Source organism: Xenopus tropicalis, chromosome 7 (genome assembly GCF_000004195.4).
Source record: "Xenopus tropicalis strain Nigerian chromosome 7, UCB_Xtro_10.0, whole genome shotgun sequence".
In the NCBI taxonomy this organism is placed as follows: domain Eukaryota; kingdom Metazoa; phylum Chordata; class Amphibia; order Anura; family Pipidae; genus Xenopus; species Xenopus tropicalis.
In genome coordinates, this window is record NC_030683.2 from 7017379 (window position 1) to 7031225 (window position 13847).

A 13847-nucleotide genomic window follows, 5' to 3' on the forward strand; every position below is an offset into this window, starting at 1 on the left:
AGCCCTATTGGGTTTATTTAATGGTTAAATGATTCCCTTTTCTCTGTAATAATAAAACAGTACCTGTACTTGATCCCAACTAAGATATAATTACCCCTTATTGGGGCAGAACAGCCCTATTGGGTTTATTTAATGGTTAAATGATTCCCTTTTCTCTGTAATAATAAAACAGTACCTGTACTTGATCCCAACTAAGATATAATTACCCCTTATTGGGGCAGAACAGCCCTATTGGGTTTATTTCATGGTTAAATGATTCCCTTTTCTCTGTAATAATAAAACAGTACCTGTACTTGATCCCAACTAAGATATAATTACCCCTTATTGGGGGCAGAACAGCCCTATTGGGTTTATTTAATGGTTAAATGATTCCCTTTTCTCTGTAATAATAAAACAGTTCCTGTACTTGATCCCAACTAAGATATAATTACCCCTTATTGGGGGCAGAACAATCCTACTGTGTTTATTTAATATGTAAATCATATTTTAGTAGAAACCCAGGTCCCGAGAATTCTGGATAACAGAATCCCATACCTGTAACTAGTAGAATTAAGTCTAAAACAACTAGACTTTTCTGAGTTTTCTTGAAAACATTTTGCCACTCACAGTGCCTAGACCTAAATACGCCCCTGCTCCTGGTGAGTGAAATGACCCTGGAGTTCTGGGAAAACGTTGCACTGTGGGGGGAAAAACATGGCGATTGCACCCAATGTTGCATTTTGCTGCACTTGCAGTCGTAAATAGCCTGTGTATGTATGTATATATAATTATGCACTTTGTGCCCCTTCTCCTAAGTGTTCAACTGCATTAACTTCTGACCCTCCCACAGGCAATATGCAGTCATCTTCCCCTCAGAGATGGTCTCCCCCCAATCTGAACAAGCCTGTGTGCACCTGGAGGGGGCAGATGGAGGCAGCAGGATACACATCACCCTGGAGATGGGCAAACGTAACACAACGGTGCTGGAGAAGACATCACAGCAGAAATCCTACTTCAGATGCATTACATTTGAGGTACTCTGCATGGCTATATGATATAGACAATATACAACCCATACACTGCATAGTGGGGCAGAAGGGGCAGGTTCAACACCTACAAACACAGCCCCACTCTCTTTTCCTGGTGGGCTACATCTCAGTGTGTCCCAGAGGTCTCAATAAAGCCATGTACTTAAATGTAACCAATCCTTGCCAGATATTTTAGGGCTCCATTCATTCTAAGTGACACCAATGGAAGCCATCAGTGAGCCTTCAGTGATGTTGTAGAACTGGGCATTTTCTCTGGTATACTTGGCACCTTGTCTACACACATGCAAAAATAGGTCTTGACAATACATGTTCTTTATCAGTTGTTCTGAACGCCAGATTGCCACACCAACAGGAGGAGAATAGTCTAGTCCGACCGACCAGGAGTTATTTCATGTATGATTAAAGGAATACTGTCAGGGGAAAACATGTTTTTTTCAAAACCCATCAGTTAATAGAGCTTCTACAGCAGAATCCTGCATTGTAATCTGTTTTTCCCATGGGGCTAGCCATATTCTTCATTTCCCAGGGTGCCACAGCCATGTGACCTGTGCTCTGATAAACTTCAGTCACACTTTACTACTGCGCTGCAAGTTGCAGTGATATCCCCCCTCACCCCCAGCAGCCGATCAGCAGAACAATGGGAAGGGAGCAAGATAGCAGCTCCCAGTAGGTATCAGAATAGCACTCAATAGTAAGAAATCCAAGTCCGGCTTGGGACTCCTCCAGTTACATGGGAGTAGGAGAAACAATAGGTTAGCTGAAAGCAGTTCTAATGTGTAGCGCAGGCTGAAAGCTCAGACTCAGGCACACTTTACTGCTGCGCTGCAAGTTGGAGTGATATCCCCCCCCTCCCAGCAGCCGATCAGCAGAACAATGGGAAGGGAGCAAGATAGCAGCTCCCAGTAGGTATCAGAATAGCACTCAATAGTAAGAAATCCAAGTCCGGCTTGGGACTCCTCCAGTTACATGGGAGTAGGAGAAACAATAGGTTAGCTGAAAGCAGTTCTAATGTGTAGCGCTGGCTGAAAGCTCAGACTCAGGCACACTTTACTGCTGTGCTGCAAGTTGGAGTGATATCCCCCCCCCTCCCAGCAGCCGATCAGCAGAACAATGGGAAGGGAGCAAGATAGCAGCTCCCAGTAGGTATCAGAATAGCACTCAATAGTAAGAAATCCAAGTCCGGCTTGGGACTCCTCCAGTTACATGGGAGTAGGAGAAACAATAGGTTAGCTGAAAGCAGTTCTAATGTGTAGCGCTGGCTGAAAGCTCAGACTCAGGCACAAGGCACTGAGATGGCGCCTACACACCAATATTACAGCTACAAATACATTTGTTGGTTCAAGAATAAAATGTTAAATGGCAGAGGGAATTATTTGCTGTGTAACAGTGTCATTTAGAGATACAAAGTAGCCTATAAATATCATGGCAGTGTCCCATTTGAATTCATTGTCGGGGGCTTTCTCTCCCAGTACTGCCACTCAGGTTACAGACATCTTGCAATCAACTGTGTGCCCATTACTAAACACAATATGCCAGCTATTATGCAAATGTCTGTTTGTACATCTCTTACTACATATTTAAAGATCAGGGGCACTAATGGGTAAATAGTTTTGAAATGTGTTCTTTGGAGCATTTAGTAAATCAGTTATGAAGTCCTCACTACAGGAAAGTAAATACCAGTTCAGTTCAAACAATGCCTGGACATCCAGTGAAATCTCTTCTCCAGCTGAACTTTTAGTATGTTACAGAATGGCCAGTTCTAAACACACCTTTTCAATCGGTCCTCACTATTTTTTTTTTTTTATAGATTTTTAAACTATTTGCCTTCTTCTTCTTACTCTTAGCAGCTTTCAAATGGGGGGGTCACTGACCCCGGCAGCAAAAACACTATTGCTCTGTGAGGCTCCAGTTTTATTGTTATTGTTTCTTTTTATACCTTCTTTTTCTATTCAGGCCTCTCCTATTAATTTAAACCCTTTCATTTAAATGGTTGCTAAGGTAACTTGGATCCTAGCAACCAGATAGCTGCTGCAATTCCAAACTGCAGAGCTGATGAACAAAAAGTGAAATAACCAAAAAAAATACAAATAATATCAAATGAAGACCAATTGCAATAATACTCTCTACATCTTACTAACAGTTAACTCAAAAGTGAACAACCCCTTTAATAGATGTGTTTCTTTTGATAGAGGACTCAGTGCAGCGTTTCTGTGAGTGCTTATGGCTGTATTTACATAGACCTTTCTGATAAAGCTTATTGAGTTTTTTACCTTTAGTATAGAACAATATAATAATGACATTTGTCCAATACAGGTGCCGCCTCCCACTAATGGGAATGAAGAAGTGGCCACCATGCAGGTTTCCATTGAGAGTGGAGGGGAGACAATAAGCAACAGCCGTAGAGTTCTGGTGAAGAGAGCAAGAACCAGTCTTTTTGTTCAGACGGACAAAGCTGTATACAAACCAGGCCAGACAGGTAACCTACCATGGGGGGAGCTTCCTACAGACTATTGTTGGGCTTACTGGAATACATAGCCATAAGAAACCTCAGGCCACATTCATATTATGCCCCATTGGATGTAAAGATGGCCCAGTACATCTATATTCCCTAAGGATAAGGGGCAATATGGTGGACCTCTATACAACTTAATGCACCCTATGCTGGATATACTGCGAGTAGAGTTTCTTAAATGGTAACTACCATGAATACAGCTATTTATAACTAGTCTAGTTGCAATGTGGACATTTTGTTTTGGTTAAATGGGATCGCTTTCAATGCCCAAACCATAATATACACCATACCTGCAGTGAAGTATAGTGGTAGTGTCATAATGCTGTGGGGCAGCTTCTCATCAGGGACTGGGCATGATGACCAAGATGACCAAGATCAGCAAGATGATCACCATGATGATGGTCCATGATGATCATAATCCATCTCCTTGATCACCACGATGATCATCTTGGTCATCCTCAAGATGGCACAAGTATGGATGGTCCAAAATTCCAGTAAAAACACTTATTTCAGGCTTTGAAATAAAAAAAAGATCCAGAAGAACAAACCTTTACTTTACAATTCATTATTCAGTATTACAAAATAATTCAATACGGACCTTTATACTTTTGCAAGGTTCTGTATATAAGAAATATGGAGCCGTCACTATATTAATTTGACATTTTCTTATTTCTTCCAGTGAGATTTCGAGTGGTTTCCCTTAAAGAAAACCTGCAACCAGAAGAAAGTCAGGTAAGAACAGGGTTAAGAGAATATAATATATACAAGAATATAATGTAACAGACGGAGTTATAGACATTAGAGGAAACAGCAGAAAGCTCTCAAAGCAAGAGGTATTGGGTACATGAGTCTGAACCAGCAGTGACTTACATAGATGTCTAACCCAAGTGAAAAGATCTTTTTTTTTTTAATGCTCTTCTTTTTTGTCTTTATTACAGGTGCCAACCATTGAATTACAGGTATGTATAAAGCTATAAATATACCGTGAATCAGTAGCCATTGTCTGATGGGGGAAGGTTCCTGTGAATTTCTGGAACTGAATAATGAACTGTAGAAGGTTTTTAGTCTCAACAGTGAAAAGTAAAAGATAAGTCTGAAGGTGTAACTGTTTAGAGAGATCCCCAACCAGTGGCTCAGGGGCAACATGTTGCTCACAATTTCTTTTGCCGTTGCTCCCAGTGGCCTCAAAGTAGGAGCCATTTTAAAATTTCTGGCTTGGAGACAAGTTTTGGAAGCACAGACACAGTTTTACTCCAAGCAGAGCCCACTGCAGGCCAGCTGCCCACATGGGGCTACCAAATAGCCAATCACAGCTCTTATTTGGCATTTTCAAATAACTTTTTTCATGCTTGTGTTGCTCCCCAACATTATTTGCATGTGGCTTGCAAGTAAAAACGATTGGGGATCCCTGCTTTAGATTATATTTATCATATAGTGAAACAGATATCTTCACTGTCCTGAAATACTGGGAAATACCCCTGCACTGTTGGTAGAAACATGACCAATTGCCAATTTGTGACCTTGGCCATTTGGAGGACTTTCATGGCACTGAAGATCATTATCTTGTGCCCATCTTTGAAGTGAGACCAGGCTTTGTGGCCAGTTAGTAGACGTACGTTACAGTAGACACTGCCCTTACATGAATGAGGTGCTACATGAAAGTGGCTTCTACAAAGACTAGAGATGAATGATGATTTGCTGTTCCTTCAAGGACCCAGGGAAGAACCGTATTGGCCAGTGGCTGAACGTGAGTCTCCAGCAAGGAATCGCTGAGCTCTCACTGCCCCTCTCTTCCGAGCCCTCATTAGGAGAATATTCCATTCGTGTAAAGGACACTGTCCATCGCTTCAGTGTGGAAGAATACGGTAAGGACCAGCCCAACCTTATCCCAAATATAATTGTACTTTATTCTCACATTTATTAATTTATTTCCGCAGTTCTGCCCAGATTTGAGGTCACTCTCCAACTCCCCAGAGTGGTTGCTGTTAACAGTAAACAATTCGCTGTTAACATCTGTGCCAGGTAAGTTCTGGGGAGATTCTTGTCCAATAGGCACAACTGGGAAATTCAGTAGATTTTACTTCTTTTACTGCAACTGCCCTAAAATGTTAACGTTTCTCTGTAGAGTATGTGCTAGCAAAGGTGCAATTGGCACAAGGTAGCAATGTGTAGCAGCTGGACTGGGCACAACATAAAGCTGATGGGTACTATTTGGCACCCATAAATGTACATATGACTGCAAAGGTAAATGAGCCACGTTGTCTTCACAGACACCAGTTCCACTAGTACCTGGGACAATAGTCACCCCAGTTTCCATCTAAATTAGCCTATGGGCCATTCCCCCCCAATTTGGGAATGTCTACAAGTATAACATATACAGTATAAGCCCCCTTTTAATTGAAACTGGGACTTGATCTGATTTACATTGTTTGCCAACTTTGTTATCTTTTTTTTTTATTTTTAATAAGCCCTAGCCCTGTTTAAAGATCATGACTTCAGATATTTGGATTCAAAATTCAGAGGGAGGAAATATTCCTGGATTTCGGCATTCTTGGAAAGGACTGTGGGACTTTATTAAAGAAGGTTTTTGTGTCCCCCTCCTGCAGGTATACTTATGGGAAACCAGTGCAGGGAACCTATAAGGTCAATGTGTGCCGGAAGCATTACAGCTACAGAACCATGGTTGCCAGTGACCAAGGGAGAGATCTTTGTGCCGATTTCAGTGGAACGGTGAGGAGACGTAGTGGAATTATTGTTAAACCATAGTTCTAGGTACTAATAACATTTGTATGTGTAGGATTCTCATACAGTCCCCACCAGTATCTCTATATCATGGATATCGATTGGTTTGTTGAACCCTAGCAACCAGACAGCTGCTGAACAGAAAGCTAAATAATTCAATAAACACAAATAATCGATTGCAAACTGTGTCAGAATTCATTTAAGGGCGAACAACCCCTTTAATTCAGTTTCTGCCCTTCAGCTGAGTCAGTCCGGTTGCTCCACCTTGGATGTGCAGTCTTCTACCTACAATCTTCTATTAAGCGAATGGCAGTTGAACCTGGAGGGGACTGGCTCAGTTCTAGAAGATGGGACAGGTGAGAACCACACAAGGTGCATGGAACTCCCAGGTAAAGATGGGGCGCAGGCTGTACAGGTGCTCATATGGGACTTGCAGTCCCACTGCCCTCTCTACCCTGAGTGACTGATGGAAAATCCAGCATTTAAGACGGCAGCTTAAATTGTATTCTTTCACTACTTCTCAAGAGCAAGAGAAGAGGCTAAATTCTTTGAATGTCATGCCAAATTGGTGACATTTGGCCAGTAATCCCCAACCAGTGGCTCGGGGGCAACATGTTGCCCCCAACCCCTCGGATGTTGCTCCCAGTGGCTTCAAAGCAGGTGCTTATTTTTGAATTCCTGGCTTGGAGGCAAGTTTTGGTTGCAAAAAAACAGGTGTACTGCCAAACAGAGCCTTCTGTAGGCTGCCAGTCCAAATAGGGGACTACAAATAGCCAATCACAGCCCTTATTTTGCACCCCAAATACGGGTGTTGCACCCCAGCTCTCTTTACAATTGAATATGGCTTACGGGTAATAAAGGTCGGGGACCCCTGCACTTGGCAGAACTGAGAAGGAAGAGTTAATTTAACATAGGGTTTAATTGGGAGAGACAATCTGGTTTAATGTCTTCTCTAAAATGTGCCAAATGCGCCAAAAAAACCCAACAAGGAGCAATTTAGAGTCAAGTTTATTGAGCAACTCGATATTGTTTGGCCACAGGTCTCAAATTGTGCTTCTCTCTCACAGGAATTGAGATTTCTGCATCTGGTAGATCCCAGATTTCAAGCCAACTCACCACTGTGACCTTCCTGGATGCTGACGATACTTACAAGCCTGGAATCTCATATATTGGCACCGTAAGACTTTTATTGCACTAATTATTATTATAACATTTCGCTACAGCTAAAATGTACAGGTGTTTTTCAGAATATTCTCTAATCCCTAATCCCTCAATTGTGGATACTAAAAGGAGGGTTACTTAGAAGTGGGCAGGTTTTCAGGCAGAATGGGATGTATCAGGGCATTTTTCAGCAAACCTAACTTTCCATCTTGCCCTCCCTGCAGGTGAAGGTTGTAGATGCCAGTGACACCCCCATCCCAAACCAAACAGTGTATCTGACCAGTTTAGATGGAATGGTGAACCAGACCTTGGAGACAGATGAGAATGGACTTGCTCCCTTCAAACTAGAGAACACAGCAGAGTGGAAGGTTAAGGTGTTCCTGACGGTATGTACAATGCCATGGGAATGTAATGCAGCTCTGTTTGGGAAGAAAATTACAAAGCTACATTTTTATCATCATCATCATTTATATATGTTTGATACATTAAACAGAGCTTTGCATGCTGCCCGACCAACAGCAAGTGCTGGGAGTTGTATCTGTACAAGACCTGACCTGATATAGAATGTTACTGTAGTCATCTTGACCTACTGTGTCCATCTTGCCGTTCTTTACCAGCTGTCCCACAATTTCTTATTCACAACTGCTGCTTGCAAGACCCCACTATGTAGGAGGCTACAGGCAGTCATTCCTATTGAAATCTGGATCTTCTAAGACAGCTTAAGACTCTGCTCCAGAGGAGCTTACAATCTAATTTGCCTAGAAGAGCAACTCTCAAACATCACACTGTGGTCAGTTTAATTAGGAACCAATCAATATGCCAGTGCAGTTTTGGACTGGGGAGGAAGCTGTTTAAAAAACATGCTCTACATCTGAAAGGTAATATCTCCAAGATCAAACTGCTCATATTCCCACCTAAACCTGGACCCCAACCTCCATCCAATATTACATAACCCTGCATCTATTTTTTCAAGTCAGGTGCCTAGGTGTCACCTTAGACCCCTTCATTACTTTCCCAGTCCACATTGGGTCCCCGACCAGGACAAGCTTGTTTATTATACCCTTGTTTGTACATCTTCCATAGCACTGTGTACATCTGAGGTGCTATAAAAATAGATGAATACAAATACAATCTAATACAATACAAAAGGTGGGGGGAACATAATGACTCAAACATACCCAACATACCCAAATCTCCCAGTTTACCATGAATTCACCCACTATTTTCTTGCTTGTGCCAACTAGAATAGGAGAAGAACTACAGAAGAACTGCCTAATTGCTATTATCAATGGAAAAATAAAAAATAAAGACCAAATTCAAATTTTCCTATGCTACTGTCTACATATTGTCTACATATCAGACCCAGTGGCCAAGCGTAATAAGGAAGGGGGATTGTTATTATTATTATTATTATTAACATGCATCTATATGATAAAAACATTACAGTATTTATATCTGTAGACATGAATATTTCCCATACTCTATGGCACTATGTCCTACACCTATAACACTGTGAAAAATAGGATATGCTTTTGTTGTATTGACTTAGCTGTGTTTTTACTTTGTTCCTTCCACAGGCCAAGATACAAAAAGAAGAGCCTTTAAGAAAGTATCAATATGGTGTCATAAACCCATCACATGGGTCAGCGTTTCTTACAATCAGCCGCTTTCATTCCCTCAGCAACAGTTTCCTAAAACTTTACGCCCAGAAGGGGGAGCTTCTCTGTGAAGGGCAACAAGAAGTCCGGGTGGAATATCTTATCAAGCGCACTGTGCTGGAAGAGGGGGCAAAGCACTTGGAGTTACACTACTTGGTAAAGAGCACTGTTGTGGTATTGTCACTAACACACAGGCAGATCAACTTGGACAATAAATTCCTAAATATGTTGTTCTGGATAGACATGAGTTTATTGGATACATTTTCTGTCTACAGATCTCAGAAGGGTTCCAGGGCTGGTGTTAGATGAGTTCTTAGCCACTCGCAGTGCATGGTTTGTAAGGAATTAGGAGTCTTCAATCTCTGGTGGCTTCAGTTGGTCATTTTGCCCCAAGACCAATTAATAGATCAAGCGGTCAATGTGGTCCTCTTTAATTTGACACAAAACACTATTGTTATATGGCCCAAAATTTGGTACTATACAAAGGCAAGTAAGCCTGTGTACACGACTGATTATATTTTTCACATATCAAATGGGTTACTTGTGGGTTACTGATTATCCCAGATGGTTTGGGTGCCATCATGGAATAGGAATGTGTTGCTGATAGTTAGCTTTATGTCTAATTAAACATACCTTTGTACCAATGATGGATGTGGAGTTTAGAAAATTACACCATACTTGTTCCCATAGATGTAGTAGATGTCTCCATTTTCTCCAGACCAAAAGAGAAATGATTATGTATAGACTCTCAGAGGTGTAATATGGCGTAACTGGATGGGGACTTCATTATCTTCTCCTCATTCAGGGAACTGCCTCTCAGGCTGTACTGATACAACTGGACTGCGCGACACTCCATTCTTCTCAAATGAGGAAAAGTGCATGGTTACAAGTCCCATCAATCCCGAAAATCAGTTGTTTTCTAACTAGAGTAGAACTCTAATTTTATGTTTTCTTGGAAATTGATGCCGTGTTGTCCCAATACCATTCAGACAAGCTGCATTTTCTTTCCCGGATTTAACATGGGAAACGTAAATTTGCGGTTCTACTGGATTTTTTTGTGGTTTACAACACTGGTTTAATAATGAAAAAAATTGTTTATTAATTGGATCACTAAACAGATGGTTCAGGTTCACATCATGAAGTGATGGAGGGTTTGTAGTCATTTTTGTCTAAAGTCTGTAGGCTTCACATTTCTCCTTTATTCCCACTATATTCATTTTAGTACTGCTCAGAAGAACACATTTCTATAACCAAGTTTATATGTATTTTTCAGACAGTTTCTAAAGGGGCCATAAAGGATTGTGACTTTTTGGAAGTTCCAATAAATAATGAAGATGAAGGTGAGAGTGGTTTTTTTTTTACAAAACCCCACCATTAAATACCTATTGTGTGTATGTAGGCAAACTGTGGTAGCTGGTAGAGTTAGAAATACCTACTCAGGTTAGTCTTTAGCCTTTCTTCCTGTTGCCTTTCAGACCCTAACTATTCCCTATACCCTGCCTGTTATAGCCATATAGAGCTTATGGGCAGCATTAAGCTCTGAATCCAAGAATTACTGAAGCTGTTTCTTCCTACCCTTCTTCTTTCTTCCCATTCTCCAGTCCTGAGGGGTGAGGTCTCCATCAAGCTCGATCTCAGCGCCGACGTCTCTCCGACTCTTCGAGTTCTTACCTACATTTTACTCCCTGGTGGAGATATGCCGGCAGATTCAGCAACGTTCAAGCTACAAAGGTGTTTTAGGAACAAGGTGAGTTATTATTTTGTAAAAACATGGCTGTGTCAGTTATTCAGCCATTACTCCAAGAATATCTAAGGTAGCAAATGAGCTTTTACAAAATATCTCACTTTAATTTGGGGGTCTTCAGGTGTATCATGGAGAACAGATTTGCTTTCTCCTCAAATTTTACCCCAAGTGGACATCACGTTGGGCATCTCAGTCACTATGACCCACTACTTTATTGAAGCTTAAACTTCACTTCTGTTTGTAATCACTTTACTTTAGATCAGCATTTTTCAACCACTGTTCCGTGGCACACTAGTGTGCCGCGAGATGTTGCCTGGTGTGCCGTAGGCAGGGCCGCAATTTTTACTTTAAAAAAAAAATCCGGGCCCTGTCATTGGTTGCGCCCCGTGTGTACGGGTGACGTCAGTACGCACGGGGCGCAACGTTATAAAAGGGCCTGTGTGCGGTCGCGTGTAGGCAGAAGTGCAGAGGCGGCGCGCGTGAGGGGAAGATGCTGCTGAAGCCGCCGAAGAGTAAAATGCTGCTGGGCACCAATGTATTAAGGGGGGCCACGGGGCACACTGACTTATGGGGGCACTGCTGCTGGGCACCAATGTACTAGGGGGGCTGGCTCTTGGCACCAATGTACTAGGGGGGCACTGCTGCTGGGCACCAATGTACTAGGGGGGCACTGCTCTTGGCACCAATGTACTAGGGGGCACTGCTGCTGGGCACCAATGTACTAGGGGGGCACTGCTCTTGGCACCAATGTACTAGGGGGCACTGCTGCTGGGCACCAGTGTACTAGGGGGGCACTGCTCTTGGCACCAATGTACTAGGGGGGCACTGCTGCTGGGCACCAATGTACTAGGGGGGCACTGCTCTTGGCACCAATGTACTAGGGGGGCACTGCTGCTGGGCACCAATGTACTAGGGGGGCACTGCTCTTGGCACCAATGTACTAGGGGGGCACTGCTGCTGGGCACCAGTGTACTAGGGGGGCACTGCTGCTGGGCACAGAGTTACATTTTTTAACATTTTCTAATGGTGGTGTGCCTCGTGATTTTTTTCATGAAACAAGTGTGTCTTTGCCCAAAAAAGGTTAAAAAACACTGCTTTAGATAAACTCACTGCTCAATGTAATGTTGGAATATTAGAGCAATCTGAGATTTTACTGGTGTCAGATGTACAGAGTGGAACCATTTCTGTGTTAGACTCTGGGACTGGCACTGGGATATCCAAATGGAGACTGAAATATAAACAGTGATGTTGATAGCCTTTCAAACTAGCCTGCACATAGGCCTGCAACAAGGGCTATCAACTTATAAATCAGACCATTTGGTATTGCAATGCTAAGGAAGCATCGTTACATGATGTAAGCTGGTAACAAAAACCAACTCCAGTTACTTTCCAGAAAAGTATAAATAAAAATAGAAGTGGCCATTATGATTTGAATGAGTCATGGGGCAATGGGCAAATAACACTGGCAGGTTAGTAGACCTAACAATGGCTCTGGAGATAAGCAGATACCTCAGAGCTGGGATTTATCAGAGGTACAGAAGAAAAGTGGTTAAAAAATTACATTTGGAAAGAAAATGGTAAGGAGTTCAACAAAATGAAGATCAAAATGAAGATAAGATCTTTATGGCCATGAGTTGGAGAAGTGCGCTTGAACTTGGCAGTGAGCAGGTCTTGTGTAAGTCATGTAGGAGTGTGGAGTTTGTGGCGTGTGGTGGGCATGACTGAATCAGTAGGTGCTCCATCACAGTAAATGGTTATATGCCGGCCGCTCTTGTAGCATGGAGGCTGTAGGGAGCAGAAGAGAGGTCAGGTGACAGTATAGGGGTGATAACTGCAGTTTTAATAGGGAGGAAAATTGTTCATTTAGAGTGGATAGTGATTAGCTGGACAAGGTTAAATATGAATGATTTGTCCCCCTGCCCAGGTATCAGTTGGCTTCTCCCCAGATGAAGTTCTCCCAGGAGCTGATGTTTCCCTACAAGTCCAGGCAGCCGCCGGGTCCCTGTGTGGCCTGAGAGTGGTGGATCAGAGTGTGGTGTTAATGAAACCTGACAAAGAACTGACGGCCAATAAGGTAAGATGTATTCTTATCTTTAGCTTGCAACAGTACAACTGTAGGCCTATATTGGCCCAAAATGTACTTTACCAGCTAGTGATGGTAGTACATGGGTCACTCTGGTCTCCTTTAAATGGAGGAGGAAGGGAGAGGGTGTTGGAAACATTCTCAGTAATAATGTAAATAGGATGCCAGAGGTTCATCCTGAACATAAAAGGTCTATTTCCTAACACAACGGGGTTGTACTCACTGATCTTTTTGAGGTGGGATTGGGGTCAGATACAATAAAGACACAACTTAGCAATATGACCACTGCGGAGACACTTGGATTAAGATACACCTTTAGGTTTCCAGCTTGTGGTCTGGATCCCCTCCAGTGGAATTGTTCAGGTACTAAATTCTAAGTCTGAATTCCTACAGCACTGTGGTCCCTTCAATCTATGCCAGTTATGCCTAAGGGAGAGCTACCTACATCTATCAATCCTTAGGTGGAGCACAAGCTTGCACTCACTATCCTTTGTTCCTAGAACTTACCTTGACAAATCTAGTCCTATATCTGACTGAACTATTCAATTACATGTGACGTGATTACATGTGACGTGCAAGCTTTAGTGCACTCAGGCTTTCTGCAATATACTTACCACCAGATTTTATTTTTATGTACTTACCACTAGATTTTATGTACAGTGGTACCTAACCCCCCCCCCCCCCCCCCCCAACAGTGGAAATTGTAACAGATACCGCAGATCCAATTATTAAAAGTACATTAACATTGGTGTTAAAAACAAACGAAAAATAAAATATATATAATAGAGTTTGGTCATTTCCCTATGGGACCAAACTGCAAATGATATCCTTATAATATCCCTATATTTTACAATAGGGGGTACTTTATTCACTATATATTATAAGGAACTCCTCGGGGGCTTATAATATCCTTATATTT

The 13847-nt window shown here is 42.2% G+C and overlaps 2 protein-coding genes across 4 annotated transcripts in view; one reads left to right on the forward strand and one right to left on the reverse strand.

Annotated features, from left to right (window-relative positions):
* Positions 1 to 13847, reverse strand: part of LOC101734961 (alpha-2-macroglobulin-like) — a 108032-nt gene that overhangs the window by 42872 nt on the left and 51313 nt on the right.
* Positions 1 to 13847, forward strand: part of pzp (pregnancy-zone protein) — a 37489-nt gene that overhangs the window by 669 nt on the left and 22973 nt on the right. For all 3 annotated transcript variants that reach the window (XM_012953700.3, XM_031905160.1, NM_001114224.1), the window contains 14 exon segments: positions 830 to 1013; positions 3342 to 3504; positions 4220 to 4272; positions 4479 to 4499; positions 5252 to 5405; positions 5478 to 5562; positions 6147 to 6270; positions 6524 to 6638; positions 7350 to 7459; positions 7668 to 7829; positions 9021 to 9257; positions 10375 to 10441; positions 10703 to 10848; positions 12770 to 12919. In XM_012953700.3, coding sequence (XP_012809154.2) covers positions 830 to 1013; positions 3342 to 3504; positions 4220 to 4272; positions 4479 to 4499; positions 5252 to 5405; positions 5478 to 5562; positions 6147 to 6270; positions 6524 to 6638; positions 7350 to 7459; positions 7668 to 7829; positions 9021 to 9257; positions 10375 to 10441; positions 10703 to 10848; positions 12770 to 12919 — 1771 coding nt within the window.